The following is a 17,315-nucleotide window of genomic DNA, read 5'->3' as shown; positions in this document are numbered from 1 at the left end:
TGTATTTGTAACAGTAGTAAATTACATTATTTTATATGAACTAACAATAAACAATACTTTTACAACACTTACTCATCTTGTTTAATTATTTTTATTTTACATATACAAATATATTATATCAGTATACCGATGCATTTACTAATGTTAACGAATAGAACTTTATTGTAAAGTGATAACAAGGTCCTATTTTTTGTATTATGAAACATCCAGTCTTATCAGATGCATCCATCTCCCTGTTACACAACTCTATTTAAAATAGAATATATTTGATTCTAGAATATTCACATTCACTCTTAAAGCAGGTCAAAGACAATACAATATTTCCTTTATCTAGGAAAGTAGTTTTACAGGGCAATCACTGTAAATATTTAACTATTTACACTAATAGAACAAAGTACAAGTTTGCTCTGTGAAATATAATCTCTCAACCTCTTAATATATATTCTGCCAGGTCTAAATGAAATAAGTACAGTATATAAAATAATATGTAGACAGGACCGGAGAAGCTTTACGTCTATATGTCTCAATGCAGACAGCAGGGGTTGATTACTGACTCAAGATTTAATGTTTGGAACCATAGAAATAATTACTTAAAAAAAGCAATTAGCTGTGCCTGAAAACTATAGTTCCTACATACTGTATTGGAACTAAGGATGTGCCTGTGCATCAGCAGATAATAGTCTCAAAATATCTCTTTACCACCATTTAAAGTTTACAATGAACAACTGTTAGCACAACAGCAATACCACATTTTGTCCTTTTTAAACACTTATACATTGAGATGAAGTTGATTCTGCTCTTCATATTCTGACTATGAATGGCTCTAGAAGAGTTTTGGAAGGATCCTCTGAAAGTGTTGTCAATAATCTGAATAGTGTTCTGTTTGAAGGAGAAGGAACATCGCCTCCATTTCAGATCTCAATCACTGCCCGAATACTGAGGGAGAAAGAGACTACTGTAAATAACAAAGGTTTAACATTTTTAAAACGTGTGGCGATTTCCCACCCATATGTAGTTTTACAAACAAATACATGTATTTTAAATAAATTGGCTTTTTTTTTTTTTTGGTAAAGAATGAATTATATTTTTTTATTTTTAACCACAACATGTTACAACAACTGTTTCTTGACAAAAATGTTTAAGTGTTGTCACAGTGAAAGAATCCAACAGCTTTATCAGTCAATGTGATTTGAGTTATTCGTAGAGGTATCTGACATATAGAATAAATACAGAACATTATAAAGAAGTAAAAAAAACACAATCAAGCATAAAATAGTAACTATGCACTTTTGTTTTATCCAGTACAATACACACACACACACACACACACACACACACACACACACACACACGTCAGAAGTTTACATACACCTTAGCCAAACACATTTAAACTCAGTTTATCACAATTACTGACATTTAAACGTAGAAAACATTCCCCATCTTGGGTCAGTTAGGATCACTACTTTATTTTAAGAATGTGAAATGTCAGAATAATAGTAGAGAGAATTATTTATTTCAGCTTTCATTTCTTTCATCACATTCCCAGACGGTCAGATTTTTACATACACTTTGTTAGTATTTGGTAGCATTGCCTTTAAATTGGGTCAAACATTTTGGATAGCCTTCCACAAGCTTCTCACAATAAGTTGCTGGAATTCTGGCTCATTCCTCCAGACAGAACTGGTGTAACAGAGACAGGTTTGTAGGCCTCCTTGTTCACACATGCTTTTTCAGTTCTGCCCACACAGTTTCTATTGGATTGAGGTCAGTGCTTTGTGATGACCACTCCAATATCTTGACTTTGTTGTCCTTAAACCATTTTGCCACAACTTTGCAGGTATGCTTGGGGTCATTGTCAATTTGGAAGACCCATTTGCGACCAACCTTTAACTTCCTGGCTGATGTCTTGATGTTGCTTCAATATATCCACATATATTCCTTCCTCATGCTATTCATCTAATTCTACATGATGCTGCCACCCTCCATGCTTCACAGTTATGATGGTGGTCTTCGGCTTGCAAGCCTCACCCTTTTTCCTCCAAACATATTGATGGTCATTATTCCCAAACAGTAACATTTTTGTTTAATCAGATCAGAGGACATATCTCACAAGGTCCTTTGATGTTTTTCTGGGATTGATTTGCACTTTTCACACCAAACTACATTAATCTCTAGGAGACAGAATGCGTTTCCTTCCCGAGCGGTTTGATGGCTGCGTGGTCCCATGGTGTTTTACTTGCGTACTATTTTTTTGTACAGATGAACATGGTACCTTAAGGCGTTTGAAACTGCTCCCAAGGATGAACCAGATTGTGGAGGTCCACAATTTGTTTTCTGAGGTCTTGGCTGATTTTATTTTTAATTTTCCCATGATGTCAAGCAAAGAGGAACAGAGTTTTAAGGTAGGCCTTAAAAATACATCCACAGGTACACCTCCAATTGACTCCAATTAACCAATCAGAAGTTAATTGGCTAAAGGCTTGACATAATTTTCTGCAATTTTCCAAACTGCTTAAAAGCACAGCTAACTTTGTGTATGTAAACTTCTGACCCACTGGAATTGTGATATAGTCAATTAAATGTAAAAAAATCTATCTGTAAACAATTGTTGGAAAAATTACTTGTGTCATGCACAAAGTAGATGTCCTAAACGACTTGCCAAAACTATAGTTTGCTAATATGAACTCTGTGGAGTGGAACACACACACACACGATGTGCAAAACTGACCTTTTCCCTCCGACTATGAGATCAAAAGCCTGGTTAACTTGATCTAAAGTCAGTCTGTGTGTCACAAACTCATCCAGCAGAAGGCGTCCAATCATATATTCCTCAACCAAATGGGGAACAGCTTCTACACTTTTCCAACCTGTAAATCAGGAGGGAGGAACAGAGTCATTAGTTTTCAATTTATAGTTTTCTATCCAGGCTACCTGGGTTAAACCTTCTAAAAAGGCACAATGGTGATTGTAGGATTGCAAAATCAGTTCTAAAAATCACACTTACCTGGTCCTGCACCATTGATATTAGCATTAAAACTATTAGGCTACAACCACTGCAGATAAACCTTTTTCACATTTCCAGGTTTGAAATGCAGAGTAAACTTTATTGCAGAGTTCTATAAACTTTCCAATTTTAAAAACTTGTGCTTTACCTCCAAAATAAGTGCCTTTCAGAGTTCTTCCTAGCAGAATATCCAAAGGGGCCAGAGTTAGTTCCTCCACTTCAATCCACCCCACAATCACACAGATTCCCCCAGCAGGACTGCACACTTCCAAAGCAGTCCTCTGATAAGAAAACAGGACACTGTTGTGCAATTATGTTCAACTTTCTAACTAAATATGAAACTGAAGCCTCTAAATGTTAAATATCTTTTGAAAATACACAGCTCTGCTAATATACTTCCTTACATCTACATCTAAGATAGCGTGGCTACCTCTGTATTTAGCTCTCCTGTTCTTTTGTTGTTTTTGTTTGTACTGCGTTTAGTAATTTATTTCCAACCAGTTTTACCAGAGATAAGCTGCTGAATATTCGGTAGCACACGCCAGACAATCTTTTACTGGTTTTTGATTATTCAGATGTTCTATTGGACATTTTAGTCAGAGGACCAGCGGTGCTGTACAAATCACGTTAAAAGATGCAAACGTGGGAATCGAGCCAGCCTGCTGGTAAAACTCCATAAGCACAACTTTCGAACCACATTACCAAGCATCCATCTAACGAATCTAAACTCTCTTCCAAACAAAACAGATTAAAACTTCTCACCTGCAAAAATAAGGCAAATTCTACTGCATTGTGCTTTATGGCAACATGGCTGACAGAAGCCATTCTGAACAGCACAGTACATCTGCCAGGCTTCCAGCTCTTCAGAGCACATTGCACCGCAGAGTTAACATGGAAACGAGAGGTGGTGGAACGTGTTTTAATGTCAATGAATGTAGGTGTACAGATGTAACGACACTGAAGAAGATGTGCGTCCTAATTTAGAGGCACTCTTCATAAACTGTAAGCCTTTCTACTTGCCGCAGCTTTCCTTGCGTATTCTTGTGAGTGTTTATATTGCTCCACACGCGTATGTGAGCTCAGCGCTGAAACAGCTGGCTGATTAGATCACCGACATGGAGCAACAACACCCGGACTCACGTATTATTTTTCTTGGAGATTTTATCAAGGCAAATCTCACATTAACTGCCCAAATACAGACAAGCACATAACATACCCTACCAGAGACAGATATAATATGGATCATTGCTACACAACAATAAAGGATATATATCGCTCTGTCCCACATGCGGCTTTAGGATTCTCTGATCACTGTCTGGTTCATCTTTTTTTGACCTACAGGCAGAAAATAACCTGTAGTAAAGACTGTAAATATGTGGACCAAGGAAGCAGAGCTGGAACTACAAACCTACTTTGACTGCACTGACTGGAGTGTTTTTCAAGCTACAGCAACCAACCTGGACAAGCTCACAGATACTGTGACATCATATCAGTTTCTGTGAGGACATGTGCATTCCTACCTGGACTTATTTAACATACAGCAATGACAAAACACTGTTTACAGCAAAACTCAGGCTGCTTCGTCAGGCCAAAGAGGATGCTTACAGAAGTGGGGATAAAATCTTGTACATTCAGGACAAAAACACAATGACAAAAGGAGATTAGAGTGGTTAAAAGAAGCTATTCTAAAAGCTAAAAACTGTTTTCATCGAACAATCCTGCATCAGTGTGGAGAGGCCTTAGAGACATTACAAACTACAAGACATCATCCTCCAGCACTTCAGGGAATCAACAACTGGCTAAAGACCTGAATGTGTTTTAATGTAGATTTGAAAAGCCGAGTCACACCAGCTCTGGCCTTCACAGCACACAAACATTTACACCTCCTGCCACCACCCTTCTCCCCCCTCCTGCTACTGAACATGCACTTAAGATCTGTGAAGGTTGAATGCTGGTCTTCCATAAACAGAAGACAAGTAAAGCACAGGTCCCAGGTGATGTTTCACCCACTTGTCTAAAATCCTAATAATATATATATATATATATATATGATCACCACTGGAGAAGTGTGAAGATCCCTGCTGCTTCAAAAGCTCCACAATCATCCCCGTCCCATAGAAACCCCAAAATCAAAGTATTTAATGACTACAGACCTGTCGCGACTGACTGATCTGCGGTCATGAAGTCATTTGAGAGACTGGTGTTGGCCCCACTGAAGGACAACACTGAACCCTTTTCTTCAATTTGCTTATAAGAGCAAACAGGTCTGTGGATGATGCGGTCAATAAGGGACTGCATTTTATACTTCAGCATCTAGACAGACCAGGGACTTATGCAAGGATACTATTTGTTGACTTCAGTTTGGCTTTTAACACCATAAACCACACACTCCTATGAACCAAATTAACCCAGCTCTCTATTCCCGGATATATCTGTCAGTGGATCACCAGCTTTCTGACAGACAGGCAGCAGGTAGTGAGAATGGGAAATTCAACTTGAGCACATGTGCAACTAGCATTATTGTCCCTCTATACAAATGACTGCACTGCCAAGGACCCCTCTGTTAAGCTCAAGATGTTTGTAGATGACACTACAGTCATAGGCCTCATCCACGAGGTGGTTGAACAGTTGACCGTCTGGTGTAGTCAAAACAACCTGGAGCTGAACACGCTTCAAACAGTGGAGATGATAATGGACTTTAGGAGGAACTTCCCAGCATTAACCCCACTAACCATTCTGAAGAGCACGGTGGCAGCAGTGGAGATATTCAGGATCCTGGGCATTACCATCTCACAGGACATGAAGTGGGAGACCCACATTGACTCCAGTTTGAAAAAGGCCCAGCAAAGGTATTAGTTCCTTCACCAGTTGAGGAAGTTCAACCTGCAACAGGCGCTGCTGATACAGTTCTACTCAGCAGTCACTGAGTCGTTCCTTTGCACTTCTATAACTGTCTGGTTTGGTTCAGCTTCCAAGTCAGACATCAGAAGACAATTCAAACTGCTGAGAGAATTATTGGCCCTCCCCTACCCACCCTGCTAGAACTGTACACATCCAGAGTGACGAAAAGTGCTGGTAAAATCTCTCTTGACCCCATTCACCAGTACACTTCCTCTTTGAACTGTTGCATTCTGGCCTGCGCTACAGAGCACTGAGCACCAGAACAGCCAGTTACAGGAAGTTTTTTCCCCTCATTTCCCCGCAATTCACCACATGAACAGTTAAAACTGCCCCTGAATGCTTTCCTTCGGTCAATACAACCCATGTGCAATAATCAATCCATTCATTCCTACTTACTGTATATCTATACATAATTTTTATTCTTTAACATACCCTACCTCTTCTTCAATACATTATCTGCACATAACTGTATATAAAATATTCTAACAACATTATTGCGCTATTGTTTATTTCTAATTTTTCTGTTATATCAAATTTGTTTATTATTATATATTTTTAAGTCACTATATGTACTATGTACATATGTTTAATTGTATACGTTTGTATGCATGTATATACGTTGCATTCTCTTGCACTGGAAGCTTCGTCATCATGTCAAATTCCTTGTGTGCGTGTCTAAGCATACTTCAATAAAGATAATTCTCATTCTGTTACACCTGCTTTTCCACACGTACTCAGCAAATTAATTATTGAAATTTACCATTACACCCACGTTCCCCACACACTCAAATGAGTAGTCAACACCACCATTCGTCAGCTCCCTCAGCACCTCCTGAATAGGTTTATCGTGGTCTTTAGGGTTCAAAAACTCAGTCGCTCCAAACGTCTTGGCGATCTCAAACTTATTTGGGTTGATGTCAACGGCAATGATCCTGGTGGCACCAGCAGCCTTGCATCCCATGACAGCTGCCAGCCCGACAGCTCCCAAACCAAACACTGCACAGGTAGAGCCAGCTTCTACCTGGGAGTGGAAATAGAATGCCAAACAATCTGATGTTACAAGCTGGTGGCACATGAAGTCAGATCCTAATCTAACTGAAAGTCATATCAAAGAACATCACACAGAAACACACACTTTGGCTGCATTCAGTGCTGCCCCGTATCCTGTAGATACTCCACAGCCCAGCAGACAGACTTTGTCCAGTGGAGCATCTGGGTGAATCTTTGTGACGTTGTCTTCTGGCACAACAGTGAATTCAGAGAATGTGCTGATACCAATAAACTGATAAACCTGCTGATTCTTACAGGTGATCCTGCTAGTGCCATCTGCAAGAACACCTTGTTGAGTATTTGCCCTAAGAGGAGAACAGTGTCCATGAATTTTAAAGAGAAGCATATGATGAATTACAAAGGGAATTGGTACACAAAAGCATTAAATGACATACATTTTATATTTTCAATTTAAACTTCAAAAACAAAAACACTTGTTGTATTTAAATTTTCACCAGTTTTTTGTACAGAGGTTTGTCTTTGAGCTCAGGCAGCGTTCACACTGTCCACACTGTGGCACGAACAGAGGAATAACTTTATCTCCTGCAAAAATGCATAATGGTAGTCCAGTCAGTGTTTTACTGCGGTCACAAGCAAGGCTCTAAATGTTTACTTCACTAGATGAATCTTCTAGATAAAGTGATATGCAAATATCTGGGTACCCCTGGACAAAATTTCTGTTGTTGTGAATAGTTCAGTGAGAAGATGAATTGATCTCCAAAAAGGCATAAAGTTAAAGATGAAACATTCTTTTCAACAGTTTAAGATAGATATGTGTATTATTTTTGTTTTGCACAATTTTAGAGTGAAAAAATGGAAAGGAGCACCATGCAAAGGGTTGGGCACCTCAAGAGACCTTAATTAGCTTGTTAGGGCTATGGCTTGTTCACAATCATTGTTTGGAAAGGCCAGGTAATGCAAAATTCAAAGCTTTACAAATACTCTGACTCCTCAAACCATATCCCAACAATTTGCAGCCATGGGCGCCTCTAAGCAGCTGCAGTGTTAAAATAATTGATGCCCACAAAGCAGGAGAAGGCTATAAGAAGATAGCAAATAGTTTTCAGGTAGCCAATACCTCAGTTCGTAATGTAATTATGAAATGGAAGTTAACAGGAACAGAGGAGCTCAAGTTGAGGTCTGGAAGACCAAGAAAACTTTCAGAGCGAACTGCTCATAGGATTGCTAGAAAGGCAAATCAAAACCCCTGTTTGAATGCAACAGACCTTAAGGAAGATTTAGCGGACTCTGGAGTAGTGGTGCACTGTTCTACTGTGCAGCGACACCTGAATAAATATGACCTTCATAGAAGAGTCATGAAAAGAAAAGTTTTTGGAAAAATTTTGGCTGCAATGAGCTATGGTATGCTTGGAGAAAAAAAGGGTGCAGAATTTCATGAAAAGAACACCTCTCCAACTGTTAAGCACATGGGTGGATCGATCATGCATTGGGCTTGTGTTGCCACTAGCGGCATGGGGAACATTTCATTGGTAGTAAGTAAGTAAAATGTATTTCTAAAGCACACTCAAACACAGCAAAGCTGACCGCAGTGCTGTACAAATGGATCTACAATACATTAAAATAAAAGAAACGCGTCATGTACAGATGAATCAACAATACATTAAAATAAAACATCAAAAAAAGAAAAACATGAAGAATGAAGAATGGATTTATTGAAATACCAGCATATTCTGGAAGCAAACATTCTTCTACAGCATAACGATCCTAAATTCACCTCAAAATCCACAGCGGACGACCTCAAGAGGCACAAGCTGAAGGTTTTGCCATGGCCCTCACGGTCCCCCAACCTAAACATCGAAAATCTGTGGATAGACCTCAAAAGGGCAGTGCATGCAAGACGGCTCGAGAATCACAGAACTTTTGCAAGGAAGAATGGGCGAAAATGCCCCAAACAAGAATTGAAAGACAAAAAGCATTTACAAGCTGTGATACTTGCCAAAGGGGGTGTTAATCAATACGGACCATGCCAAACATTTGTTTCAGGCCTTTTTCTTTTTTTTAAACTGTAAAAGATGGAAATAAAAGTAAAATTGCTTAAAATATTAAAGAAATATGTCATTTTAACTTTATGCCTTTTGGAAATCAGGCCATCTTTTCTCGCTTATATTTTCACAGCAACAGAAATTTTTATCAGGGGTGCACAAAATTTTGCAAGCCACAGTATCTTTATCATATGTCCACATGATTTTTCAAACATGCACAAATTAATATAAAGCTTGTATATGCCACATGCGTAATAAATTAATAAGAAAGCACCTTTATCTAACACACTTGTTACACTTCATGTAATTGATAAAGTGCTTAAGAAATCTGAAATCCAATTTCAGGTTTCAACACTTCATATCTCACTAGTATAAAGGCTACAGTTTTCATGATAAATTGTTTGGTTTACCCTTAGACACCTTTGTGACACCTGGACCAACACTCTCCACCACTCCAGCCCCCTCATGCCCCAAGATCAAAGGAAAAGGCCGGGGACTCATTTTACCAGCCTCATACAAGTAAGACCAATCTGAGTGGCATACTCCAGATGCTGCTATCTGACAAGGGTCAATGAAAAATCAGTGCAGAGGAAAATAAAGTATGTGAACACCCCTTCTTTTTCTATATACCCCTTTTAATAACACCCCTTTTGTTTGGAATTAACACACCCTACCCCGGACAATGTATAAATGCAAGTACATACGCTGTACAAGCAATCACATTTTTTTACATAACTTTCCATAGCTGTCTACTTATAGACTTAATTTGACTACATAGCCTAACCTGGCCAATGTAGTGTACTCGGCCTACCTTAATGCGTACTTCATGGACTTTGGGAGGGGCAACCTCCACTTCCTCAATGGAGACAGGTTTTCCTGGTTCCCAGGCCACTGCTGCCTTGCACTTAATCACCTTTGAGAACATTTACATATTCAGCAGACACTTTCATCTAAAGTGACTTACAAATTAAGAATACAACAATACAAGAAATTAAAATGATTATTATTTTTTTTTTAAACACGAATCATTCATAATGTCTCTCCTTATGCGCTTACCTTACCCTCAGTTTCCATAGCAACCACACTTTTTTTTAGACAATTTCTCTTTCCACTATTTCCTGCTCTAGGCAGCCTCCTAAAAGTTTGCAGAGTGAGACAATATGAAATTAAACATTTATGACAATTAAAGTGCTGGCAGTTGTGTTAAAGCAACATTCTACAGATAAATGTAGCATTTAATTGACGCAGTGCATTAAAAGAGTATTTTCTTTTATATTTTTTTATCATTAAACCGGTCAAGAATGTATCCTGGCTACTATCTTCAAGTACTTTAGCAAATTCTACTGCCACAACAGCAACAATCTATGCAATTCTGCGTATGAAATCAAACATTCATGTATAACTGCCTAGAAAAAAGCTTTACAGCTGCATATGTATACATGTTTTCATTGAATTAATACTCATAACTTACACAATGCGAAGTGTTTTTTAGGGCTCAGTAGGAATTTGCTGGTCATTCTGTACTTTCATTCCTATTTTGACACACAAAATTTGAAGAAAAAAAAATATATTTATAAGATTGTCTAACCATCATTCTTCAGTGGTTGCGGAATCAAAACAAGTTTGAACGTGATCGCCATCTAACGTATCATTTTGAAAATGCGTTTAATCAAGTCCTGAAAAGATGCTCCCGAAAAGGTCTTCATCATCATTTCAGGCAACATGTAGTAAGTAATTCCACTTAGAAAATCGCATCCAGATGCTAATGAAAAGATTAGCATCTTATTTAAAACAAAAACAAAAAAACACTTGGAAACTTGAACAGCTTATCTCCGTGAAGTCCATATGAACAAGTATACCAATAAATCCAATGAAACCACAAGGGGCTCCCGCCAACATACAGTTTATGCCTAATGCCTAAACAATTGGGTTAACGTTTTCATTATGAAGGTGAAACATTCATTTGAATCATATACAATTATGTGATTTTTTGTTTTTGTTTTTGTTTTTGTTTATTTGCAATTGGTCGCCAAAGTCTACAGGCAATGAGTTAATTGATTCACTTGATAATTGAGATGGAACAGTGAGTCCAATTAATAACAGCTGGTTTACAAGCCACTAGGCCTCACAATAACATGTAGTGAGTGTATCACTGAGGTGAAATCTAACAGAATACTGATGGCTTTATTAGCTGTTGTTGTGCTGTTTGTTTTAAGATGCTCTAGCACATTGATGGCCGAAGGTAGATTTAAAAAAACAAATATGCAAAAAAGTCACATGTTTTGATTGAGCTGTGTTTTTGACTAAAAACATGTCTTTAAGATGATTGTGTGGCCTTTGGAGTGTCACTGTGTGGTTTTAAAAAAAAGACTTGCTCATTACAGATTTGACAATTGTTGTTGTTAATATGCTTTAAATATTCCTTTAAGAAAGTATTAGCCATAAGGGCAACAAGTGTCTTTTGAACATGGTCAAGGTTACCTATTTTCTCATGAGCCATGTGGCTAAGTTTCTTGAGCATGTTCTTGACTGATTGGTTTATCCTGTTTTATGTCTAGAGCTCCCTCGCACAAGCAAGAGCACTTATGAAGTTTTGTCCTCTAATGGAGCCAACACGACAGACACAACCTATGGCTTTGTGGCCTGTGTGTTTGCAATGCTGTTGTATGGCAGTAACTTCGTTCCTGTTAAAACTATTGATGCTGGTGATGGTGAGGAGTTTAACTGTACTTTATCCCCCAAACCATCATTCAACCCACTTCAAATTCTGTTATTTTTACAGGACTGTTTTTCCAGTGGGTATCCTGCTCAGCTATATGGCTTGTTGGACTGGTTGCTGACATATTGTTCCACCCCTCCAGAGTCCATCCTGCAGCTATGCTTGGGGGAGCTATTTGGGCCACTGGTATTGTGGGAGTGAATAAACATGTGTTTGATATATGTGGGTGTTTTTTGTGGTAACAGATTTTCCTTTTAGGAAATATAACAGCTGTCCCAGTTGTGAAGTTTATTGGTCTTGGTCTTGGAGTTTTGCTTTGGGGATCCAGTGGATTGCTATTTGGATGGGCAAGCTCAAGGTAAGTCTGCTTGCTGTTTGACAGAAGGAGATCACACTTAACCTGATTTAAAACCTTTGCTACAGCCCTGCTGAAGAGACACATTTAGACCAGCATGAATTTCCATACTGGTCCTGGCCAGTTTATGCTGATTAGTGGTGAACGTCTAGCTAGTAGACCAGGCTAACAATGCTGCTAACTGGCTAAATTTAGTTGGCGAGCTGGTCAACCTGCTGGTTAAGCAAGAACACCAGCTTTCCACGCAGTCGTCAGTTGTTATTTTACACTCCTAAAAAAAGGGTTCTTAAATGGTTATTTGCTGCACCTATAGGTCTTTAATATTGCTAAATTCCTATTGTGATTCTGAATGTTAGTTGTTCTAATACTTTTTATTTATTTTTTAAATTGGGTTAATGCTGTTTTTTTTTTTGTTTTTTTTTAAGCATTGTGTTTACTGTAACCTGCACTTTTTTTCATAAAGGTATGGTTGGTTTGGGCTTCATCCAGAGGAAGTATCCAAACCGATACTCAATTACTGTGGAGCTGGCCTCTGTTTGCTTAGGTAAAGGATACATGTTTTCTGTATTATTCTTCAAGCAAGGAACATGATGTACTGCAACATTACATCCAAAATGTTTGGTGGAAGACCATTAAGAGAATGTTTATTTGTATAAGTCTGTAAAGATTTAGGTTGCGATGCTTCTGTTTCTGAAATTTTACACGCATACAAAAAAAAAGTTGCTTTCAGTCCTCAACAGAGAGGATAGACACCACACATGGAAAGGAAATATTGTAAGCAAACCTTTTAATCTGGACAGACAATAATTCCATCCCCTAAGGATTTCTAGTATACTTAAGAGTAAGATTTCTCAAAGATGCTTTTGAGATCAAAATGCTGCTGTTTTACTCCCCTTAAAATCAGTTTCTCTGATATTGAAAATGCAATACTCCATCTAATGCGAGGATAAATCTCTTCCTAAGACCTGAAGTGAAGTTTTATTGGAACCACAGTTCCACCTGACTTCGATATTCAATAAAAACAAAACCTTGCCTTTTATTTATTGTGAGAAAAGCCCTTTTGAATCTAGTTAGGATTTTATTTTGTATTTTCATAAAACAATCATGCCTTTGTTTCAGTGCCATCATTTTCTTCTTTGTGAAAAGTGATGTTCAAAAACCTCAGTCTACTGAATACATGCCTTTGTTGATTGATGATAGGGTGAGTGAGTTTAAGTTTTCCACATAGATAGCCTTTGGATGTTACACAGAATGTTCTTTTTACGTGTGTGTGTGTGTGTGTGTGTGTGTGTGTGTGTGTGTGTGTGTGTGTGTGTGTGTGTGTGTGTGTGTGTGTGCTTGCACTTGCAGAGGTTGAATTCTGAGAGCGCAAGACCCAGTGATTCATGGGTGGACACTATTTCACCAAGGAGCAAGAGAGTGTTGTAAGTTTCTGCAGTTTCCCATTTCATTCTTCTGCTGTGTTCCCCAGACTATTTCTAGTTCATGTACACTGGAAGACAATTTTAATAAATAATTGCTTGTGATTGTATTAGCAGCATGCTGAGTTTTAGGGATTTTATGATTGATACATTTCAGAATTTATATTTGTCTATTATAGAAAGAAAATATGTGAAATCTACAAACTATCCAGCACTAAATTTTTCATAATATCCTCTCGTTATAGTGGCTGCATCTTGGCCATATTTGCAGGTGTCCTTTATGGCTGTTCTTTCGTGCCCATTTTATATATTAAAATTCATGCCACAGCCAATACAAGTGTGTTCACTGGATCCAGTCCGAATGGTATGTGCATTTGCATGACAAAGATTTTAGAGGGAAAAGTAAATGACATTCAGTTTGTGTTGTTGTTTAATAAATGTTATGGGCAATTCTTCTAACATGTTTTCCAATCCATTACAGAAATTGACTACTGCTTTGCCCATTACAGTGGAATATTCCTCATGAGCACAGTGTATTTTGTTGCATACTGTGCAGCTATGAAGAACAGGCCTAGGATCTATCCCAGAGCCATCTTGCCTGGTAATGTTGCTCACACGTCCCAAGGTTAAAATAAGAATGTTAATAAGTATTCTCCTGTGTCATCTTTATTTTAACTTTGAATGGAAGGTGTAGTAGTGGTTTAAAATACATTTTGCTATACCATGTTGCTTTTTCCACTAAAGTAAGACTAACTGTATTGCATCGAATTGTAAAATGTTTATAATCGGCCACTGAACATTGGTACCTCTGTTAAACATTCCACCTTTTTTTCAACCGAATAGGTTGATTTCTTTCATTGATTTTAAAGCTCTTTCATGCAGGTTTCTTAAGTGGCATTATGTGGGGTTTAGCCACATATGCCTGGCTTTTGGCAAATTTCTACCTCAGTGCAGTGATGATATTCCCTATAATTAATGCTGTAAGTATCGTGTAATATAATGGGCAAATCTATTGCATGTTCTTTCACATTTCACTGAATATTGTATGTAGTGATTCTACTATATGTCCCATGCATTTGCTTTCAGGGTTACGGGTTAGTAGCTGCTCTTTGGGGAAGTGTGGTATTTAAAGAGATCAAAGTAGGTAACAGTCGTTTTAATTCAGTATTTCAATTGATATTTGATTAACCAAAGATTCATTTTGATTACGAGAGCTATTAATTCAGAAAATGCATTAGCTTTTAATATGATTTGCATTGAAACCAGTGATTTCTATTTGTGTAGTGCTTTTTACAATACACCTAGTTTCAAAGCCGCTTTACAGAAAATGATGCTGTAATGTTTAAAGTATGTTGAGCAGTTTCACTGTAGAATGTCACTGAAAATCATGCCCTAAAAATTAGAACCCCAGTGGAAAAAAAGCCAAAGGCTATTCTGGTGAAGAACCCAAAACATAAGATGTTAGTAAATGGAGAGTAGTTAGCTATGTGTAATACATTAATTAATTGACTAACTGAATAGGTTTTTAGTGGGGAATTATTTTCAAACTAAAAGATTGTAATTGAACTAAGATTAATGAGTAAATTCCTTTTGAAATCCATCTTAAAATGACTGCATAAGTGCACATACTGTAGATGCAGTGTCCTTTCGCTAATTGGCTGACAAATGCTTTAGTTGATCATTTATTGTCTATGTATTCCATGTCATTGATTCATTACCAGCAACACTAAAGAAATAAAGTAAAATTATCTTCCATTTAGGCCAACCTAACATACTGATCTATATCCTCAGGGACTGGGGAACTTGCTGATGTTTGCTTTGGCATCTTGTCTTGTCCTGGCAGGCTCCCTCTTAACTGCCTATTCAAAGCTGTAAATCTGTACGTTGTATTACCACCAGGTGGCAATGGCGGACCAGGTTTTAACTAAAACTGCCTTCCAAACTTTGCCGTCTTGTCACATGGAATAGGGCCTCTACAGTTGCTTAGTTGCCCTGGATGTAATTTGCACTTTTTTGCTCTTGCATTGTAATTGCTGTCAAATTCTGCTGTTTAGTAATTTCACACATTTATTTATAGTAATTAAACAGTTTGTCTTACCAGCACAGGGTATGTATTTCTGCATTGTTGCTGTCTTGCTTGTTTTTAGTTCTATTTTCTGGAGATACCATAAAGCCGTGTTGGGCCAAAATTTTACTCCGGCCAATTTCTGACTCCCCACTACCTGACTGACCCTTATCCTTAAAGCCCACCCCCACACACACACACACACCACTAACGCTAACAGTCACTGGTCCTTACAGCTAAAGCCCATTCCTACCTCTAAACAAGGATGTAGGGAGTTAAAATTCGGCACGTGCCACACTAGCCGATTTGTCCAGTGATTATATTAAAAAATTTCAGGTGAGAGCTTCATTAACGTAATTCACCGGCCAGGCAGAGGGAGATGATGCGTGCATTAGCGATGCTAATCACTTGACCTTTAATGATTCCAGCAATGGAAAAGCACATCAAAACTGATAGAAAAAAACAATTCTGTTGAAGAGGCAGGTCTTGTGTTCTTGTCAAGTAACCAATGTGCTTGTTCTGAAATACAAGACGTCAGGCTGAAAGGAACGTTTCGATCACACTCTGCTACATGTAATCAAAGGTGTAAAGTAATGAATTACAAATACTCACGTTACTGTACTTAATTTACAATTCTTGTGGAAAAAGTAGTTTAAAATATTTATACATTTTAAATGCTATAACCGTACCTTTTACTGCACTATTTTCCCACCATCTGTGTTTGCTACTTCCCTGTCCTGAATTTAATTTTATCCATCAACTTAATTGGCTATGAGAGTCTGGTGATTGTCAAATCACAGTAAAAAAAAAACTTGAATCGCAGCTGCAAATCTGGCGCCAAATGTGGAGTGCCTCAAGCACAGTTCAACACCAGAACATCACAGCCACAACTGAAAGGGATTTTCGCAGTGAAAAAGGCCAATTGCTTATGTCATGTGAATTTAACTTGCTCAATCCATATAAAATCATTAATCCTGATTCCTGCCTCTAATTTGAAGAAACAGATCAAGGTAAATTCCATGTCTGCTTAGATTCTGTGCGTCTAAAACGTAGCCTGTAATTTAACTATCTATCACTGAGATTACTGGGCTGCTGTGAGAGATTTAGGGGGGCTTTCACACTTGGTTCGATTGCCTGTTCTGAACCCGAGTTTGATTGCTCCCCCCAATGGACTGTGTTCACATTATATATTTGTATCCGAACCGCGGTACGCTTGCGTCATCAAGCTGCAGCTGGTGCGTAATCGTGTTGCTTGATAACCGCGAAATGAAAAGGCGTCAAAATTCAATGAAAAGACTTGCTCTGTTCACATTTGTTCTTTTTTTTTAACCTTTGGTTTTGTTTTCAACATCAAGATACAGAAACACACTTGCGTCTGTCTGCCGCAAAAATACTGAAATCGTTCAAAAGACAGCGGGCTGTCCGCCGAAGACAATTTTTGCGAAGGCAAGCAGAAATCATCTCTCTGCTTGCAGTGCGTGTGCGTCAATCCCGCTTTTCGTCAAGGTAAGTGTGTATACACACACACGCACGCACGAAAGTAAACCCTTTCCGCTCATTTTGAAAGTGACGCGTGTGAGACTGACGACCACATTATACGTCATCAATAGCGGTTCACTTCCGCGGTTTGGTTCCATTGCATTCATATCAGCAGCGAACCTTAGGCCTACTGGAGTTCACATGAACCGTACCCCAGACCACCTTTTTAAGCGGACCCGAGTACGGCTCGCGGGTGCGCACCCGAGTTCGGAAGACAGCGTTCACATCATCCAAACGAACCGAACTCTGACGTCATTC

General features: G+C 38.3%; 2 protein-coding genes across 4 annotated transcripts in view; one reads left to right on the top strand and one right to left on the bottom strand.

Annotated features, from left to right (window-relative positions):
* Positions 1-80: 80 nt before the first annotated feature.
* Positions 81-17,315, bottom strand: part of LOC127663287 (alcohol dehydrogenase class-3-like) — a 29,560-nt gene continuing 12,325 nt past the window's right edge. The window contains exons 3-12 of one of the 3 annotated variants that reach the window (XM_052154795.1): positions 10,430-10,490; positions 10,015-10,093; positions 9,770-9,871; positions 9,369-9,516; positions 7,411-7,498; positions 7,041-7,260; positions 6,666-6,926; positions 3,153-3,285; positions 2,729-2,867; positions 81-936 (exon numbers count right to left, since the gene is read on the bottom strand). In XM_052154795.1, coding sequence (XP_052010755.1) covers positions 912-936; positions 2,729-2,867; positions 3,153-3,285; positions 6,666-6,926; positions 7,041-7,260; positions 7,411-7,498; positions 9,369-9,516; positions 9,770-9,871; positions 10,015-10,032 — 1,134 coding nt within the window. In that variant the 5' untranslated portion in view covers positions 10,033-10,093; positions 10,430-10,490 and the 3' untranslated portion in view covers positions 81-911. Of the gene's footprint in view, positions 937-2,728; positions 2,868-3,152; positions 3,286-6,665; positions 6,927-7,040; positions 7,261-7,410; positions 7,499-9,368; positions 9,517-9,769; positions 9,884-10,014; positions 10,094-10,429; positions 10,491-17,315 lie in introns of those variants that run through there. The other 2 variants (XM_052154797.1, XM_052154796.1) reach the window with 2 other exon arrangements.
* On the top strand, positions 11,191-15,471 carry tmem144b (transmembrane protein 144b). The gene is made up of 12 exons (XM_052155061.1): positions 11,191-11,200; positions 11,517-11,669; positions 11,741-11,863; positions 11,936-12,035; positions 12,496-12,576; positions 13,152-13,233; positions 13,383-13,456; positions 13,699-13,817; positions 13,935-14,054; positions 14,336-14,433; positions 14,540-14,593; positions 15,245-15,471. Exons 1-12 carry the CDS (start codon positions 11,191-11,193, stop codon positions 15,326-15,328), a joined length of 1,098 nt encoding a protein of 365 aa, XP_052011021.1. The 3' UTR covers positions 15,329-15,471.

The sequence above is a fragment of the Xyrauchen texanus genome, chromosome 23, assembly GCF_025860055.1.
Source record: "Xyrauchen texanus isolate HMW12.3.18 chromosome 23, RBS_HiC_50CHRs, whole genome shotgun sequence".
Lineage (NCBI taxonomy): Eukaryota > Metazoa > Chordata > Actinopteri > Cypriniformes > Catostomidae > Xyrauchen > Xyrauchen texanus.
The sequence above is the reverse complement of the archived record's forward strand: the minus strand, read 5'-3'. Positions and strand labels throughout refer to the sequence as shown.

Coding starts and splice junctions, on each gene's coding strand:
- tmem144b (XM_052155061.1), top strand. Junction 11,670..11,740: donor AACTATTGATGCTGGTGATG/GTGAGGAGTTTA, acceptor TTATTTTTACAG/GACTGTTTTTCCAGTGGGTA. Junction 12,577..13,151: donor GCTGGCCTCTGTTTGCTTAG/GTAAAGGATACA, acceptor CCTTTGTTTCAG/TGCCATCATTTTCTTCTTTG.